Raw genomic sequence first — 19881 nt, 5'->3', positions numbered from 1 at the left:
TCAAGAAGAAGAAAAGCATGCTGATTCTTTAGAATTCACTCTAAAGGAAACAGGCATAACAACACTGTTAAAATGACTTCTCCTATCTGTGACTATTTAAGCCACAGGCACCCTTGAGAAGGAAAAAAAGCTCAAATGAATGTTTTTTTTCTTTCTGCCTTTCCAATTTTAGTAATTCCAGTTAAGGTCTGGGAGGTAGGATAGATAAAAATAAATCTACCTACTGTCTTTATCCCCCACTAGTATTAATGATGATTCTTAAATGTGTTCCTGCAGAAAACTGACATCCTGGATTCATGGCATTCCATAGCCAAAATTAGTAACGTCAGTCTTTTCCTGCTTCTAATTTAAAAATGAATAGAAGCAAAAAAATCTAAGCTTAAGCTTTTTCTCTTTTGTATTTTTGTTAAATTTTTGATGCCTCATGACAATGAATAACTAAAAAGTATGTGACTGTTCAGAAGTGTGATTTCTCAGAAATCATTTCTATACTACTTTTTTCAAGTACAGAGACCTGTGTGTCATGTCGCTGTCATGTTTATATAAACACATACATATAGGCACACACGTATATATACATACACAGTCAAGCCTGTGAGAGCTGGCACGCCACGGGACTGCCTTGTTTTTCCAGGTCTCACAAGTTTTCTGCCTTTGGCAGGGTGCGATCTTACCACTTTTCTATCGCTGACTGGTTTACGCCTTACACAGGTTCTGGTTTTTGTAGGATTTACCGTATATATATATATACATGCACATATATACATACATACACACTGATATTTTTGGGGTACATATACACACTGTCATATCTTTGGGGTGGTAGAGCAGAGGTTACATATTTATGTATTTCATAGTATACTGTAACAGTTATCATGATTTCCAAGGTATTCTACTCCTGAATATGTAAGAGAACCACTTGCAAAGAAGGAAGTTATTTATATATGTTTGTTTGAGATGCTGTGTTTGGAAGACAAAGCATTTATCTCTTGTAAACTGAACAGAGCTCAGTATAGTGTGAATGTTAAACATAAATGCGTAGACAAAGATTGTGATTTCTGTTTTTCAAAGAACGTACCCAGGATGAAATAGAAAGGACAAAACAGTTCTCCAAAGATGTTGTGGATTTGCTGCGCCACCAGCCCCATTTCCGGATGCCCTTCAATAAGTTTATCCCCTCTTACCATCACCACTTTGGCCGGCAGTGCAAACTCTCCTACTATGGGTTTACCAAACTACTTGAACTTTTTGAAGCCATACCTGATATTTTACAAGTGAGTTAAGAAATTCTAATTATATGAGTAGTTTTCAGAACAACATGTGGGGGAACGGGGGTGTGTTCTCATTTTCAAGGCCGATTTTCCTGGGAAGTAGGGCATTAGGAAAGAAAATGAAAATCTGGAAATAATCTGATCAGATGTGCCTTTTTCCTTCAAAAAAGAAACAACTTATTTTTCTAATTTGTTTTAGGGTAATATTGAATAAAAAGGGCTAGTTGAATTTCCTAAAACAACATTCTTTCATTAACTCCGTGCTTTTCAGATCCTGTATGCTGGGGGTGAGACCAATGTTAAGCCATTAGACTTCTGCTAAGTTAAACCATATTTCTGTTGACTCTAGTATAATTATTTTTGAGTCTAAAAGTGCTTTTTAGTGACTCGTTTTTATGCATTTTCCTGCCATTTGATTCCATGAGCCGTCGTAACTTGTTGGATCTCCGTCTCCTTCTCCCTGTGTGTTTTCCAAGGTACTGGAATGTGGGGAAGAAAAAATCCTTACTTTGACAGAGGTAGAAAGGTTCAAAGCTCTAGCTGCCCAGTTTGTTAAACTCCTTCGGTCCCAAAAAGATAACTGCCTTATGATGACAGATCTGCTCACAGAATATGCTAAAACGTTTGGCTACACATTTCGTCTCCAAGACTATGATGTCAGTTCAATTTCGGCTTTAACACAGAAACTCTGCCATGTCGTAAAGGTAAGGAGAGGGTTTTTTGTTTATTTTTTATGGAATAAGACCTCTAGGTGGCGCAGCTGTCACCGGGAGGTTTATGTCTGCTGTAGCATTTCTGCATTTACTCCTTGCACTGCTTACTGCTGCTTCACACCTTGCTTTGCCTGCCATTAGTAATACTTGTTAGGTGATAGAACATGACTTAAGTTTGGCAGTTTAGAGTCTCGGCCTTGCTTTTGTGTGTCTATTAGCAACCTTGCCAAAGTAATGGTTGTTTGAACTGATGAGGTCACTTCATCAGTGTTTACTCTCAGCTGCCTCAGTCTCAGCACTGCTAGCCTGCAGTTGGGTCCTTTCAAACAGACCTTTGTTTCCTAAATGTTTGGGTTTTTTGGTAATCACAAATCTCCTCTCCTGATTGCAACTCATTTAAGGAATAGATTTAGAGCAAGCTAGGGCTCAGAATTGCCTTTGTTGTTGGTAGAGCTGTATTAGAGAGGATAGCTTCCTCTTCTTCCCCACCGTAGACTGAACTGACCCTTCCATAGTAGGCAGAGCAGCTGGACAAGTTTCAGGCCTCCTCCATAGGGCCAGGAAATACCACTACACAGAGGAAGGAATGGGAAGGAAAACATTAAGTGGTGGCACCCCCAGTTGGGTCTGGAAGCAGTCTGGTGATCTCCTGGTCAGAGGAGGAAGAGCCTTCACAGGAGGCAGAGAGTAGGAAGAACATTAGGAGTGTGTTATGTCCCAGAAACCAAGGAGGAAACTGGTCAGCAGAGTCACATACTGCTGAGAGGGAAGTGAAATAGGACTGACTTGACCTTTGACTTTAGCCAAGTGGAGATAATTGATCAAAGACTCTGATGAGTAAGGGTGAGCGCCTAGGAGGTTTGGGTATGAACAACAAAGACAGAAGATGAGCAAGGCCTCAGTGTGCAACCCTGGCTGCCCACCAGACTTGTCAGGGAGTTTCTGGGAAATATTGATGCCTGGACTTCACCACTGCCTCCAAGATTCTTATGTAATTAGTCTCAATGTGGTCTGAAGAGTGGCATTTTTAAAAAGTTTCCCTGGTAACTTTAATGTGCAGCCAGGGTGGAGAATCAAGAGAGGTAGCTAAGTAGCATCAAAGGAGGAGGTTTTTCTGTTTTTCTATTTAAAAAACTGGAGTAGCAGTGATGGTCTGGGCATCTAAGAAGATGACTCACTCTCCTGGACTTGTATTTGTGGGTTGATTAAAGCCCACTTCTCAGGAGGAAATCTGTAGTCTGAGTCTCCACAAATGCACAGCCATGAGGAGTGTGTGGCAGCAGGCAGGGGAAGAGAGTAGATCGGGTGGAGTGGGACTCCGCCTACACAGCTCTGCCTGAGTCCTGCCTTAGCTTTAGGACGATATTCAGGACAAGGTAAAAACACTGAGCTTGGGATGGCTCCTCATGTGACACCTGCCCCTCTGCCTCTTCAGAAGCCAAAGCCCCAAATAGTCCAAGCTAGCGATTGCCTATCCCTTAGTGTGGGCCTCGAGACCTTTGGTCCTGGCTGAGAAACCAGGGAAAAACAGGCTTAGTAGCAAACATTTATTTGACTTATCAGTGCCTAAGCAGCGTGTGTACTGAAGCTCTGCCCATTCAGTGCCAGGAAAGGCTCAGTTGACAGATTCATCCCCCGCTCCCCAGGGCATACGTGATTGCTCTGCTCACCTCAGTCACCAGATGCTTGTTTCTTCACATGCTGTTTGGTCCCCAAATGATAACCTGTATCATTTTTATAAGGTTTGCCTCTCAGTGCACTTAATCACTTAAGCCCTAAGTCTCCTTGAGAATCTGAGATAATTGAGGAGTAAACATGTAGTCAGCAAAATCCCAGCTTTTGGCTAGTGTTGGTGGACCAGAAAAATGCAGCTTGCTTTTTTTGTCCGAGTGGGTCTTCTACACCACCACTCCAGCCCGGACCTTGGGTGAGGTGGGTCTACAGAGCAGTGGTGCAGAATGTTTACCTGCAGCACACCCTCAGCCCCCCGAGCACAGCAAGCCTGAACTCCTGAGTTGAGTTTGGGCCAATAGATGTCAGCTGGCCAGTCTGTCTCCTTCTGTAGTAGGGAGTAGAAGGAAAGAACAAAGAAATAGAGTAATAGCAGTTTCTTCCACCATTACTGCCTTAAAAGAGAGGGAAGTATTGATGGAAGTTTCTGGTTTGTGGACAGAAAGAGAAAAATTTCTGTTCTATTCTCATCTGAAGTATTGATTCTGGTGTCCCAAAGAAGCTAAAAACAAGCCTACTCACTCTTATTTCCGTTTAAGACAAAGAATTGGTGATTTTGCCTTTATTGGCCTCATTAAGCAAAAATGAAAATAGCTGAGCTGCTTATGACCTAGGTTGTTTCCCTTGAGTTCTGAGAAGTTTGAATTCTTATTTTCTCCAGGTTGCTGATATGGAATCTGGCAAACAGATTCAGCTGATCAACCGAAAGTCTCTACGGTCTCTCACTGCCCAGTTGCTGGTGTTGTTGATGTCTTGGGAAGGAACCACCTTCCTCTCGGTTGATGCGCTCAAGAGACATTATGAAACCACCCACAGTGCTCCTCTCAACCCCTGTGAATATGGATTCATGACCCTGACCGAACTCCTGAAGAGTCTGCCTTACTTAGTCGAGGTACACGTGCTAACGGTTCTCTAGAACCATCGTAATGGAAACCGCTGAATTTCAGGGTATTTCTAATATTAGAGTGTGCAGAGCTAGAAGGGACCCTAGAGATCACTGAAACCAAATGGCCATTTTATAGAAGAATAAACTGAGGCATTGGGAGGTGAAGGAACCCTGCCCAAATCAGTGACAAAGCCAACTAAAGCTCTGCTCTCCTGACAGACTGGGGTGCTTTTGTCCTGCACCAGGGTGGATTTTGCCATCTTTATATCTTTCTGAATTAGTTGGCTTATGTGATTGGATTTTTTTTCCCTTGTTCTTTCGTTGTGGTTTTAAAGAATGCTCATGCTGTCGTCCTGCATCACTGTATTCCTTAGAAAACCAGTTTGGGAGATGAGGTGTAGTGGCCCTGGTTGACTTCTCACTTTTTCACTCTCGGCTGGAGGCCTTCACTGAGGGAGGGTGGGGCAGGAAGTCACTCACAACGTTTCTCCTCTTGCTTTTTCTTTTGGACCAGGTTTTCACTAATGATAAGACAGAGGAATGTGTGAAGCTCACAAGCCTGTATTTGTTTGCAAAGAACGTGCGGTCTTTACTTCATACTTACCATTACCAGCAGATTTTCCTCCATGAATTTCCCATGGCCTATGCCAAGTATGTCGGAGAAACACTGCAACCCAAGTCATATGGCTACAACAGTGTGGAGGAGCTCTTGGGGGCAATCCCTCAGGTGGGTGTTTTTCTGTGCTTCCTGAGGAGTGTCTTCCTGTGGAGTCCCCAGCTAAGTCTGCTGGAATAATAAGATGGAATTCTAATAAATAAAATAGTAATAATGAAGTGGCAGGCTTTGAACGGATACTTTCACAGCATACCGTTGGTGTAAAATAAATGATCTTCACTTTTCTTGCTCATTCTGTAAACCTTTGTTAAAATCCTGTGTGCCAGGGGAATAAGCCACAGGCCCTGCCTTTAGAAAGATGTCAGGTGATAGGAAAGTCCGAACAGAGACAGCTGCTCACAGACAAGGTAGTCAGTGCAGCGGTAGCCAGGAGCCCTCTGTGCTCAGTGGGTGGGTTGATGTGAGGTAGGACATGAGTGGAACTGGAGCAGTGAGGGGTGTATAGAGGTCAACCAGGTGACCAAGAGGGGAATAGGGACCCCAAGCAGAGGGGACAGTTGAGCAAGCACAGAGCAGTGAGAAGTGGCATCGGGTACTTGGGAATTTAGAACCATGCTAGAGCCCACTAGTGAAGCACCAGCCACACTGTGGAGGGCCTTGCTCCTCTAGGTGGAGAGAGCAGGAGGATGTCTTAGGTTTGCATTTTAAAAGGACCACCTTGCCCACCTGACACAGATACAGCTGAGAGAAGTGACATGGAGTAGAGAGCTTGGTTAGGATCCCGGTCATTGCAGAGGCCCAGATGAGAGTCACGAAGGGATTGAGACAGAGTGACAGCAGTAGTGGAAAGAAGTAGTAGGGACCCCTGTGGAGCATGCTTGGGTCCTTAGGTCTGTGGGACTGGGTGGCAGATTGCTTGTGGGGAGGCTGGGAGCCAAGTGCCGCTGCTGCCATCTAACTCAGCTGAGGAGATGGAGAGCAGCACTGTTAAGTGCAGGACATTTTTTTAGCATTATGATCATGGTTTAGTTTAGGGCTCTGGGGAATCTCTTCATTCTCTCATAGTGTGCTTAGTTTCTGGCAGAGCTGATAAGAGCCCTCATGTGAGAACTGTCTTGATTTGTATGCCAAAACTGGTGTTGGGAGATGGTGTTTTTGAGTCATGAAAGATAATTCTAAAGCTGAGACTAAACAGTTTTTCATCTGCACAGCTTTTTATAAGGGGCATGTTTCTGTCACTTCTGTTATTTAAAAACTAAACAAAGAGCATAGAAACATTTTTCTCGGCATTAATTCTAAATTCTAGTATGTTTAAGGCCAGCCTAGTAGGTCACCCGCTTCCTGGATTTTAGGGACTATTCCCCCTCCTGTTCCATTGCTTAACCAGTAGTTGTCTTGTGTGCAGGTGGTCTGGATAAAAGGACATGGTCACAAGAGAATTGTAGTGTTAAAAAATGACATGAAAAGTAAGTAAGCACCCATGCTCCACCCCTCTTAAAAATCCTCTTTCTGGCTGACGTTTCTCTCTGACGGTGTTCTTTGTCCTTTAGGTCGTCTGAGTTCACTCGGGCTTTCCCCTGCCAATCACGAAAGCCAGCTTTCAGATAATGAGCGGATTCTGGAGGTGCCTGAATCTCACATAGCCTCGAAACTCAACCTTGGAGTGGGTGGCAGTGGTAAGGGAAGAAAAATAATGTAAAGCTTGTGCAATGCTAGGAGAAGTGACTTGAAGCGGGGTCGGGGGAAGGGGCGAGTGACAGCAACGGACCATTTTCATTAATTGAAGTTAAATATTTTTATGTTTTCAAAACACTTTTGGTGTTTGGTGCGTAACAGAGAAAAAGCTACATTTGATAACCTTTCATGGTTGACTAGTTAAGATCCTTAATTGGCACCTCAGTTATGACCATATGTCTACTCAATTCAGGACATCCCTGGGAAAGACTTGAGATACAAACAGTGAAGCCTGTGAGAGCCAGAACTCACCAGAACTACCTTGTTCTTCCAGGTCTCACAAGTTTTCTGCCTTTGACAGGATGCAGTCTTGCCACTTTTCTATTGCTTGTTTTAGTGGAAAACATTTTAATTTTCCTTCTCTGACAGGTTTCTGCCTTACACAGGTTCTGACTGTCTCAGGTTTTACTTGTATATATATGTTGTCAGGTGCCGTCGAGTTGATTCTGACTCAGTGACCCTACGTACAATAGAACGAAACACTGCCCAGTTCTGTGCTGTCGTCACAGTTGTTACTATGCTTGAGCCCATTGATGCAGCCACTGTGTCAGTCCATCTTGTTGAGGGTCTTCCTCTTTTTCGCTGACCCTCTACCAAGCATGATGTCCTTCTACAGGAACTGGTGCTTCCTGATAACATGTCCTTAGTACGTTTTGCCATCCTCGGCATATCTGTGTGTATATACATGTACACGCACACACATACATGCATATAGATGTGTGTATGTGTAAATACACACATGTATATATTTAATTTGTTGTGGTAAAATATATATAACAAAATTTTCCATTTTAACAATTTTTAGGTGTGCAGGTCAGTGACGTTAATTACACTAACCATGTTGTACAACCATTACCACTATTTCCAAAGCTTTTTCATCACCCAAACAGAAACTCAGTACCCTTTAAGTAATAACTCCCATTCTTCCCTCCTCCAGGCCCTGGCAACCTCTAATCTGCTTTGATCTCTATGCATTTGCCTATTCTAGGTATTTCCTATAACTCATAAAAAAAAATATATCTACAGTATTTGTCCTTTTGTGGGAAAGACTTGATATTAATGTATTAATATTACTCAAAATAAAATTGAGAAGGCAGATTTTAAGTAGAACCATTTCTGTAAGAGATCCAAATTAACTTTCTTGAATTTTATAGCTCTTTTAACTTTATCAAAGGTCTTTGGAGTCCGTTGTTAGATATGAGAATTTTATCTTCAAACAACTCTGCAAGATAGTTAGAAGCGTTGTGTTCTCTGTGTTTGTGTGGTGCCTTGGTTATACAGCCCTTTGCACATTATGAAGCATCCCAGTGTAAAAGCATCTCCGGAAGCCCCCATCACCACAGCCTCAGGCAGTAGTACCTCCACTGTATCAGAGGAACCGAAGTTCCAGGAGGTTCCGTAGCTTGCCAAGGATCGCAGAGCTATGAAGTAATAGAATCAGGCCCCATGTCTTCTAATTCTTAGCTCTGGGTTTTTACCACTTCATACTGCTTCTGGTGTTTTTCTTTCCCTACTTGGGAAGCTGACTGTAGAGCCCATTTTGCTCAGTCTGGGCCTCTTAAGGGACTAGTGTTTCTGAAAAATACATATTAGGAGATACTAGTGTGTGCCATTTTATTTACCAAAGAATTATCCAGATCTTTCTGTTAATGGATTTTTTTTTTTTAACCTTTAGTACTCCTGACTTTAAGTGGTTAAGAATTCATCTGCTAACCAACAGGTCAGCAGTTCAGATCCAGCAGGTGCTCCTTAGAAACCCTATGGGGCACTTCTACTCTGTCCTGTGGGTCAGTGTGAGTCAGAATCGATTCAATGGCAACAGGTTTGGTTTTGGTTTAGTTGATAAAAACATATATAACAAGGTATTTGCTGTTTCCACATTTATTATATGTATAACTCAGTGACATTTATTACGCTCATGTTGTGCAGCCATCACCACTACCCATTTCCAAATTATCCCCTCACCGTTAACAGAAACCCAGTGCCCCGCCCCCATCACTGGTAACTAGTAATAACTTCGGTCTCTCTGCATCTGCTTATCCTAGATAACTTCCCATAAGTGAGATCATATAATTGTCCTTCTGTGACTTATTTCACTCAGTGTAATATTTTCGAGGTTTTCTTGGTCTTTTTAATCGTTGTTGTTGTTAGGTGCTGTTGAGTCATTTCTGATTCATAGCGACCCCGTGTACAACAGAAGGAAACACTGCACAGTCCTGCACCATCCTCACAGCCATTGGTACACTTAAGCCCATTGTTGCAGCCACTGTGTCAAATCCGTCTCATTGAGGGTCTTCCTCTTTTTCATTGACCCTCTACTTTACCAAGCATGATGTCCTTCTCCAGGGACTCTTCCCTCCCGATAACATGTCCAAAGTATGTGAGACTTAGTCTCGCCATTCTTACTTCCAAGGAGCACTCTGGTTGTACTTCTTCCAAGACAGATTTGTTCTTTCTTCTGGCAGTCTGTGGTATATTCAGTATCCTTCACCAGCTCCACAATTCAAAGGCATCATTTCTTCTTCAGTCTTCCTTATTCATTGTCCAGCTTTCGCATGCATATGAGGCAGTTGAAAACACCATGGCTTGGGTCAGGAGCACCTTAGTCTTCAAGGAGAATTCTTTTCTTTTTAACACTTTAAAGAGGTTTTTTTTGCAGCAGATTTGCCTAAGGAAGTGCGTCTTTTGATTTCTTGACTGCTGCTTCCGTGGGTGTTAATTGTGGATCTGAGTAAAATGAAATCCTTGACAACATCAGTCTTTTCTCCGTTTATCATGATGGTGCTTACTGGTCCAGTTGTCAGGATTTTTGTTTTCATTATGTTGAGGTGTGATCCATACGGAAGGAGGTGATCTTTGATCTTCATCAGTAAGTGCTTTGAGTCCTCTTCACTTTCAGCAAGCAAAGTTCTGTCATCTACATAGTACAGGTTGTTAATGAGTCTTCCTCCAATCCTGATGTCCTATTCTTCTTCATATACTCCAGCTTCTTGGATTATTTGCTCAGCATACAGATTGAATACGTATGGTGAAAGGATGCAACCCTGACGCATGCCTTTTCTGACTTTAAAGCATGCAGTGTCCCTTTGTTCTGTTTGAAGAACTACCTCTTGATCTATGTACAGGTTCCTCATGAGCACAATTAAGTGTTCTGGAATTTCCATTCTTTGCAATGTTACCCATAATTTGTTACGATCCACACAGTCGAATGACTTTGCATAGTCAGTAAAACACAGGTAAACATCTTTCTGGTATTCTCTGCTTTTAGCTAGAATCTATCTGACATCAGCAATGATATCTCTGGCTCCACGTCCTCTTCTGAATCCAGCTTGAATTTCTGGCAGTCCCCTGTCAATATACTGTAGCAGCTGCTTTTCAGTGATCTTCAACGAATTTTACTTGAGTGTGATATTAATGATGCTGTTTGACAATTTCCACATTTGATTGGATCACTTTTCTTTGGAATAGGCATAAATACGGATCTCTTCTAGTCAGTTGGCCAGGAAGCTGTCTTCCACATTTCTTGGCACAGACGAGTGAGCACTTCCAGTGAAGCATCTGTTGAAATGTTTCAGTTGGTATTCTGTCCGTTCCTGGAGCCTTGTTTTTTGCCAATGCCGTCAGTGAAGCTTGGACTGCTTCCTTTAGTACCATTGGTTCCTGATCATATGCTGCCTCCTGAAATGGTTGAACGTCAACCAGTGCTTTTTGGTAGAGTGATTATATTTCTTCCATCTTCTTTTGATGCTTCCTGCATTGTTTAATATTTTCCCTAAAGAATCCTTCAATATTGCAACTCGAGGCTTGAATTTTTTCTTCAGTTCTTTCAGCTTGTGAAATGCTGAGTGTGTTCCTCCCTTTTGGTTTTCTATCTCTAGGTCTTTGCACGTGTCATTATAATACTTTACTCTGTTTTCTCAAGCCGCCCTTTGAAATCTCCTGTTCAGCTGTTTTACTTCATCATTTCTTCCTTTCCCTTTAGCTACTCGATGTTCAAGAGCAAGTTTCAGAGTCTCTTCTGACATCCATTTTGGTCTTTTCTTTCTTTCCTGTCTTTTTAATGACCTCTTGCCTCCTTCATGTATGATGTCCTTGATGTCATCCCACAACTCGACTTGTCTTCGGTCATTAGTGTTTTAACGCGTCAGATCTATTCTTGAGATGGTCTCCAAATTCAGGTATTGTATACTCAGGGTCGTACTTTGACTCCTCTGGACTTGTTCTAATTTTCTTCAGCTTCAGCTTGAACTTGCGTAGGATCAATTGATGGTCTGTTTTGCAGTTGGCCCCTGGCCTTGTTCTGACTGATGATACTGAGCTTTTCCATCGTCTCTTTCCACAGATATAGTCGATTTGATTCCTGTGTATTCCATCTGGTGGGGTCTACGTGTATAGTCGCCATTTATGTTGGTAAAGAAACGTATTTGCAAGGAAGAAGTCGTTGGTCTTACAAAATTCTATTTTGATCTCTGGCATCATTTGTATCACGAACACCACATTTTCCAACTATCCATCCTTCTTTGTTCCAACTTTGCATTCCAATCACCAGTAATTATCAATGCATCCTGATTGCATGTTCAGTCAATTTCAGACTGAAGAAATTGGTAAAAATCTTCAATTTCTTCATCTTTGGCCTTAGTATTTGGTGCATAAATTTGAATAATAGTGGTATTAACTGGTCTTCCTTGTGGGTGTACAGATGTTATCCTATCACTGACAGTGTTGTACTTCTGGATAGATCTTGAAATGTTCTTTTTGATGATGAATGTAATGCCATTCCTCTTCAAGCTGTCATTCCTGGCATAGTAGACCATATGGTTGTCCGATTCACAATGGCCAATACCAGTTCGTTTCAGCTCATTAATGTTTAGGATGTTTATGCGTTCCATTTCATTTTTGATGATTTCTGATTTTCTTAGAATAATACTTTTTACATTCCACACGTTCTGATTATTAATGAATGTTTGCAGCTCGCTCTTCTCATTTGAGTTGTGCCACATCAGCAAATGAAGGTCCCAGAAAGCTTGATTCCATCCACGTCACTAAGGTCAACTGTGTTTGAGGAGGTAGCTCTTCCCCAGTCGTAACTGGAGTGCCTTCCAACCTGAGGGGTTCATATTCTGGTACTATGTCAGACAGTGTACTGCTGCTCTTCATAATGTTTTCACTGGCTATTTCTTTTCAGAAGTAGGTCCTTCTTCCTAGTCTGTCTTAGTCTGAAAGCTCAGCTGAAACCTGTCCATCATGGGTGACCCTGCTGGTGTTCGTATACCAGTGGCATAGCTTCCAGCATCACGGCAACACACAAACCCCCACAGTATAACAAACTGACAGAAACATGGGGGTTTTAATCATCAAGACTTATAAAATCTCAGGTGCCAACTCCGTATTTCTGCTGCTGGTAGACTATTATCCCAGTCAGAGGCTGACCTGCCTTCTGCACCCAGGTCCCAGTCAGACGGAGCAGGAGCTTCTCCGCCTGACCAGCAGCTCTCCCGTCGACCTCCTGTGTGAACCCGTCCCTTCATGTTTGCCGTCCCCTCAGCTGAGACCAGATCCCGTCATCCTCCAATCTGCAGATCTCATCCAGTTTGAGGAACACCCTCAAGATCCGTCTGGTAGGGTACACTGTGTTTTTGTGGGAGTTTTCCTTGTGGGTTTTGAAAAAAACTCATAATGCTGATATATTAATTTTTTATTGGGGTGGGGGGATTATACCTTTTTAGGTGTAAAAATACCCATTCTGACTGTTCAGGACCCTCTTCCCCGGCCTGGGTTCCTGCAGAATTGGATTTGTAGCCTGAGGATGCTTGGGGAACATCAGGCAAGGGAACCTGTCGGGGGTTCTGGAGGGCTGACATAGCTGGGCTCTGTGGAAGCCATGGGGGTGGTATGTGGAATGCCTCCTGGCCTTCTGTGCTCCCATTCTCTTCCCACTCTTTTTAAAGGTGCTCAGCCCCTTGGGCACACCTATCACCAAATGTATACATTACCCCTGGCCTGGACCCAGAATTGAATGACTCCATAGGGTACTAGGGCTTCATGAGGGTATGAATAGGGGAGGGAGGGAGGCAGGGAGGGAGGCAGGGAGGGAGAGAGGCATGTATGGCTTGAGCCCCTGGAATCTGTTCAGTGATCTGGGAACGGAGTGGAAGCAGAACATGTTGAGCGCCTACTTAGGCCAACACTGTGTGTCTCACACTGCGTGCTGACCCCGTGCTCGGGGCTGACATGCTATCACATTCTGCGCACTGCTGTAGTGTGTCTCACACTGCGTGCTGACCCCGTGCTCGGGGCTGACATGTTATCACATTCTGCACACTGCTGTAGTGTGTCTCACACTGTGTGCTGACCCTGTGCTCGGGGCTGACAGACTATCATGTTCCGCATGCTGCCGTTGTGTGTTTCATACTGTGTGCCAACCCCCATGCTCGGGCCTGACATGCTGTCACACTTAATTCTTGTCAGAACTCTGAAGTTGGGGGCATTAACTCCTGCTGTACAGGTTAGGTGACTGAGGTATAGCTTGTGACATGAAAAGAGGAAACTGGCCAAGGCTGCTTGGGTAGGAAGTGGCAGAGCCAGGATAGGGACCCCGAGCGTCTTTCTGTTGTGTCCCCGCCCTCCTGAGAGGTGGCCACCTGCTCTGTAGCAGTCCTTCCCTGATCGTCTGAAGCTGTTGTGATCCATTTCCCCCCCACTCTGCTCACACTGCTGTCCAGAATCCCACAGGGACAGCCTGATGACTTCGGGGTGGATCTTCACAGTCCTCGGTGTTCTTAAGCATCACTTGGCCCTGTTGCCAAGTGAAAGGGCTGAGTTGTTCATCTGGAATACAGGAGATGGGGGAAGGTGCTAACTGCCCTGAAAGAGCTAGCCTGGGAATGGTGGACGTGCTCTGTGCTCCTCTGGAGTGAAGGGTGGACGTGCTCTGTGTTCCTTCGGAGTGAAGGGCGGACGTGCTCTGTGCTCCTCTGGACTGCGTCCCTAGAGTTAGTGGGAGACAGGTAGTAGCCCTCCTGCCGGGCCGTAGCCTTTGGGCGTTCAGCCTACGTGAGTTGGACTGTGTGCGTGTGAAGAGAGGTGATTAGAACAGTGGGCGTTTCTCTCTGCCCTTCTCCTTGGGGAGCATCAGCCTGAGGAGGGCGCTAGGGCTCTGCCGTCCCATCAGTCTCATCTTCTCTGTGCCCCTGTAGTAAGAACCCCTTGCCGTACAGTGTGAGAGTTTAAGTTAAAAAATACATATTTTTCAAATAACCTTTGTGGCTCAGCCAAAAAAAACAGTGATCTGTAAATACTACGGGAAAACTGGCTGCGTTTGACTTCCTGGATTTCCGAGGGCCATACAGCCTGTATGCAGTTTTTACCTCACTCCCTGGCATTAGATCCACGCAGAGTACGGTTTGTCTGTAAATGAAATGGCCCAGGAGCTCCCTGACACCATAGTCCCTCCTGGTCAGAAAGTCTTTAAGTTCTGTGCAGTCTGTGGGCCCTTAGCTACCTGGCAGAGAGAAGGAATAGGCAGACAGTCCAAAGTGGGGAACGTTTTTCGAACACTTACCCATTGGTCTGTAGCCAGAAAGGAAGATCTCTAAAACTGTGAAATCCAGGAGAGAGGTGAGACGCAGTTTATAAATATTTATGTGACAAATCTTTGGCCACATAGCTAATATGCAAACTGTGGCATAGGTGTGACATTCTGGGGGTTATTAAATACTGTTTTTGAGAAGATATGAGAGAAACTGAAAACCAAGACACCTCTTACAAGAGCTGGAACTTAATTTGTTTGCTTTTCTGTGTTTACAGAAATTATGATTTTAAACCAAGAAGAGAACATTGAAATTCCAGTACCAATAAAGAATGAACAACTGACCTCTGGTTCCAGGTCAGAGTGTGTCTCAGCAGCTGCCCCCGAGCCTCCCTGTCCCTCCTCAGAAGCCCCCGAGTCGCTGCCCAGCAAGGACCCTGTGGAAAGCCCAGCCAAAAAGCAACCCAAAAATAGAGTAAAATTGGCTGCCAACTTTTCCTTTGCACCTGTAACCAAGCTTTGACTCTCATTTTGAACATTAGAATTAGAATGGGGGAACGCTGTCTGATTCTGCACACAAAAGTGGGTTCCAAAAAAAACACGTCCTTTTCTGTTGTAATGAAATCCCCTGGAAGCCACTTCCTTCGTCTTTAGATGTCTTCCTTAACTGTTTTTGTTTCTCGTACATTGAACACAGCTTTGAGCTGAAATTTTGTTTTTTTTTTCTTTACCCCACAACGATTTGAAAAACTTCTGGCGTTTGTTAATGAATCCTTAATACATTGTACCAAATTTTTCTTAATTGTTATGAAATATAATGGTGTTCCGTAAAAAGAGAGCAGTAAGAACTCAGCTAGAAAGAAGTGGTTTTGCTTCCACTAAGCCACAAGCGTGGTCTGATCCTACATGTAGCATAATATAGTCCATAAGTCTTTGCTTACTGATGTTTTCAGACAGTATTAATCAAATGCATGATACGTCCTCTGAGCAAGCCTCTTCCGTGATTCTGCGTGCTCTCACACTGAAGGAGAAGGGAAGCAAGGAGCTGAGGGTGTATTTTCAGGTCGGGAGATGAAAGTTCCACGTGACTTGTAGTGGGCCTCGTTTTTTATTTAACCATGTCTGTAGTTGACAAATGTGACTTCATGACAAAATTTTTTAAATGTTTCCACTTTGGGGTTCCATTTAGGAGCTTTCTAGAAAGTTGAGGGTGTTTTAAGCTTCCCTTTTATGTTAAGTTCCAGGTTGCTATGGATTAGGTTAAGGAAAAGGAGATGGTCTTGGTGTCCTGAATTTAAAGTCAGCGTTGGAATCACAGCACACATTATTGTGTGTCGAGAGGCAGTATTGGCAGGAGAGCCTGATTTTCCAAATATGCATCGAATGCATAAACGACAAATCAGAGCTGAGTGGCGAGGTGCTCTCATGGGGCGCTATCGACACTTTCCACTAGGGGGAGACAGAAATTCTATCAGTGCACACGAAGGCCAAGGTTGACCGACTTAACCTGGTTTTTGTCATTTTTAAGCTGGTTTCGGTAGCTGGGAAGCTTTATCTGTGAGTATATGTGTGTTTGTGTGTGGTTGGCTTAGTGTCTTTTAATGGTGTCTGTTTTTACTCCGTTACTTCTCGCTCGGAAGCATGCTTGGGCTCGTCGGTGGTGTCTCATGTCTCCGCCAGCCCCGAGGAAGCACTGCACTGTGGGATGACCTCGCTCTCGAGTTGGCCGAGGCCTGTCCGCTGATGGGTGGCCTCGTAGCCCTCCTGGAGAAACCTGACATTTACAATGGGTTGTATTTGTTGGGCAAAAATGCAGATTCATGGAGCAGAAAGAACCAGTTGTGCAAGGTCTTCCACTAGTTAGAGGGTTTCTTTTGGGGAAATGTTTATAGTTTGTAATTTCTAGAAAGCCAGAAAATGGATTCTGATTTCATAGCCAGCATTTTGATAAAATGCCACAAAATAAGGGCTATTGAGAGATTTTTACGGGTTAGATTTTTGTTCCCCAAATCTTTTAAATGAAGCCAGTGATTCCCAGTGCTCAACAAATGGCCCCAGTCCAGATGGAACAACACTGGAAAGACCTAGGCATTACGGTGCCCTGCGAATCCTTCTGAAGACAGTTCCTCTGCAGACATAGTGTTACAGGAAGTAAAATGTAAATGTGCGGTTTTGTTTTGTTGTTTTTTTAAAGAGGCTTTTAAACAACATGATGAAGCTGGTGATGAGAACATCGGTTGCCTTATTCAGAGATTTCATAAGGCAAGTTCGCACACTTGGACTTGAGTTTTGCTAGCATGTAAAGGATTATGGACTTTCAAAACATAAGGGGTCTCATTACAAGTCACTAGGAACAGTCTCGAAGAGCAGGTCCTTTGGGCTGCAGACAAAGATGATGCTGATGTTACGTGCTGCCCTGTGAGTGTGGCAGCCATGCTACTCGTCGGAGTCGCCAGCCAGTCTGGGACGTGTGGGTGACTAACAATCGCTGTTTGAAAGTGTGGAAGTACAGCGGAAGCACGTTGTGTTCACAATGTATTTCACAATGGCCAGTCCAATTGCTATCTATTTTTTTATCCAGAGGCTTAATTAAATGATGTGATGAAATGATGTATGAGAATTAAGACAATGAAATTCTTTCTTTCTGGGCGGAAAGGTATACCCGATGAGATTTGTCTGTTTAAAAAAAGACAGAAGTTATCACTCAAACCCCCTTTCCCATCTTGCACTGTTTGTTTTGGATTGGGCTCGGGGGAAGAGATGTTTTTCTTAACTGTCTACTTTGTTTGAACACTTTTTTTTTTTTTTTTCGTGATTCAAGTGCTGTTTTGTGTGTTGGGACCAAACAGTTGTCAATAAACTTTACAAGCAAGCATCTAATTTGAGTTTTCCAAACGAGTGGTTTTGTTTATTTGTAGGAATTACAAACCAGTCCAGTTCTGTCTTTCACCTTTCATTTTGGCCGCCTGCAGCTCCTCACCCCTTAGGAAATAGTACTGCGAAGGAAGAAGAGAACACACTGATCTGACATTTTAGAGGCCCTTTTAATTTAGCGTCCTTCCTGGGCAGGGGACCGGACCTTCGTGGTCAGGATCTTCTGAGTTTCCCAGCTTTAGTTCCAGCTTATAATCGTGTGTGGGCAAATACAATAACCACAGACACCCTCCAGTTATGAAACAGGTCATCCCTAGGACTTCTCCTGTGACAGAACCCCATTTTGCATGCTACCTTGTCTTTGATCACTACTAAGCATGCTTTTTGAATAAGCCATTTTGGAAAAGACTTCACTGCCCCATCAACCAGAGATCAGAGCAGCCCCCATCATGGCTTTACTTGACCTTGCAGTCTCCTGTGTTGCTTTACTTCAGGCCATCACTGCCCTGATGGTGCAGTGGCTAAAAGCTAGAGCTGCTAACCAAAAGGTTGTCAGTTCAAATCCACCAGCCACTCATTGGAAACCCTGTGAGGCAGTTCTACTCTGTCCTTTAGGGTCGCTATGAGTCAGAATCAACTTGATGGCAATGGGTTTGCTTTGGTTTTGGTATACTGACAGAACCCAGGTGGCACGGTGTTTCAGAACTTGGCTGCTAACTGAAAGGTCCTCAGTTGGAACCCACAAGCTGCTCTGTGAGAGAAAGATGCGGCAGTTCCTTCCATAAAGCTTACAGCCTTGGAAACCCTATGGGGCAGTTCTACTCTGTCCTGTAGGGTCGCTGTGAGTTGTTATCAACTTGAGGGCAGTGGGTTTGGTTGTTTTTTATTGTTCTCTCTAAGGAGCCCTGGTGGCGCAGTGGGGTAGCTCTGCTGTTTCATATGGTCACTGTGAGTTGGAATCAACTTGACGGCACATGACATTATTCTCTCTGATTTGCAGATCTTGGCCACTGAGGTGCAGAGGGGTGAAGAAAATTGCCCAGGGTTACACAAAGAGGGTCGAGCTGGGATTTTAAATCAGTCTGACTCCAAACAGAAGCCCTTAATCAGTTTTCTAGATGGCTTTCCCTTTTGCTAATCCTACTGGTGAGTGGGCTTTGTTCAGACTGAACACTCTTGAGGGGGCCTCAACCTGCCTCCTCTCCCACAGCCCCAGTTCCCTCACTAGAATATCAGTTACATGAAGGCAGAACCGGGCCTGTCTTATCCATCTCTGCTCCCTGTTGTTAATGGGTGCCATCGAGTCACTTCTGACTCACAGGACGGAGTAGAACTGCCCCATAGGGTTTCCAAAGCTGTACTCTTTATGGACGCAGACTGCTACATCTTTCTCCTGTGAAGTGGCTGGTAGGTTCAAACCACCGACCTTTCGGTTAGTAGTCAAGCACTTAACCATTGTGTCACCAGGTCTCTTTCTCTGCTCTGTAGTACCTGCCGAGTACCTCACTAACTAGTGGGATCGACTAAGGAATTAACAAGTGGGAAATGAACTGACATGTGTCCCTTAGGGCAGCTTTACCAAGCGCTTTGCCCCAGCTTATGATGCCCTCCCAGCTGCCCTGTACTGGCTGGTGTATGAGGCCTGGCTGGGGGCTTCAGCACCTTGGAACTGCTGCTTCTCAAGCTGCAGACGAGCTGGGATGTTGAGCTCAAGGCTGTCCAGCTATGGCGGAAGTAAAGGTTTACAGGAAGCTCAGCTGCTGCTGGCGTGGCCACAAGTCAGCCCTAATCAATTACAGATGAACAGGGACTAGGTTGGAAATGTGAACGCAACACCCAGGCCTGCTGGCATTGTTCTACTGACACAGCCTGAGGTCCCCTCAGAATATGAGGTGGGAGAAGGAGAACCCAGACTTAGATCTTAGCTTTACCACTTACAAGCTGTGTAACCTTGGGCTAGTTACTTCCCCTCTCTGAGCTCAGTTTCCCCATCTGCCAAATGGGATCAATGACCCCTACCCACCTCCAATGGAACAGTGGATGAAGGACACTCCCCTGCCTGATGTACCTGGCCTCCATGCTAGCACTTCCCGGAAAGGGCTCTCCCTTACCAACTACACCCTATTTGCAGAATCCTGTGAGCATTTTCGTAGTTTTTAAGGTCACATGGCCTCTGGGCCAAGTTAGACCCTGTGGAACATGCCCACCTTGAAACTGGAGGGGTGCTTGGAAGTGAGGTGGGAATGGCAGGTGGGGGCTGGATCATAGAAGGCTTTGGAAACAAGGCCAAGAATCCAAGACTTACCAGGAGGACCATGAGAAGGTAGAGAAGAGTTTTAAACTGGGAAGTGACTGGGTACAGTTCACTTTAGGAAGATCATTTGGCTTCAGGGAGGGGTACAGGTAGACTAGAGAAAGGGTGACAAGAAAAAGAAGCAGTGGGAAGTCTGAGAAGTTCTTGGAGAGGGAATTGCGTGTGAAGGACCAGGAGCAACAGAGAACATGCCAAGAGAAAATAAAGAACCAAG

At 44.2% G+C, this 19881-nt stretch overlaps 1 protein-coding gene across 5 annotated transcripts in view; it reads left to right on the top strand.

Moving 5' to 3' along the window:
- Window positions 1-17352, top strand: part of MARF1 (meiosis regulator and mRNA stability factor 1) — a 43076-nt gene extending 25724 nt beyond the window's left edge. For all 5 annotated transcript variants that reach the window (XM_049903387.1, XM_049903386.1, XM_049903389.1 and 2 more), the window contains exons 20-27: window positions 1072-1274; window positions 1748-1975; window positions 4377-4607; window positions 5116-5328; window positions 6623-6683; window positions 6768-6893; window positions 12399-12569; window positions 14758-17352. In XM_049903387.1, the coding sequence (XP_049759344.1) occupies window positions 1072-1274; window positions 1748-1975; window positions 4377-4607; window positions 5116-5328; window positions 6623-6683; window positions 6768-6893; window positions 12399-12569; window positions 14758-15002 (1478 nt within the window). In that variant the 3' untranslated portion in view covers window positions 15003-17352. The remainder of the gene's footprint in view (window positions 1-1071; window positions 1275-1747; window positions 1976-4376; window positions 4608-5115; window positions 5329-6622; window positions 6684-6767; window positions 6894-12398; window positions 12570-14757) is intronic.
- The last annotated feature ends 2529 nt before the right edge of the window (window positions 17353-19881 follow it).

Source organism: Elephas maximus, chromosome 12, assembly GCF_024166365.1.
Source record: "Elephas maximus indicus isolate mEleMax1 chromosome 12, mEleMax1 primary haplotype, whole genome shotgun sequence".
NCBI classification, from domain to species: domain Eukaryota; kingdom Metazoa; phylum Chordata; class Mammalia; order Proboscidea; family Elephantidae; genus Elephas; species Elephas maximus.
Note: the sequence above shows the minus strand (reverse complement) of the source record. Positions and strands in the feature narration are given on the sequence as shown.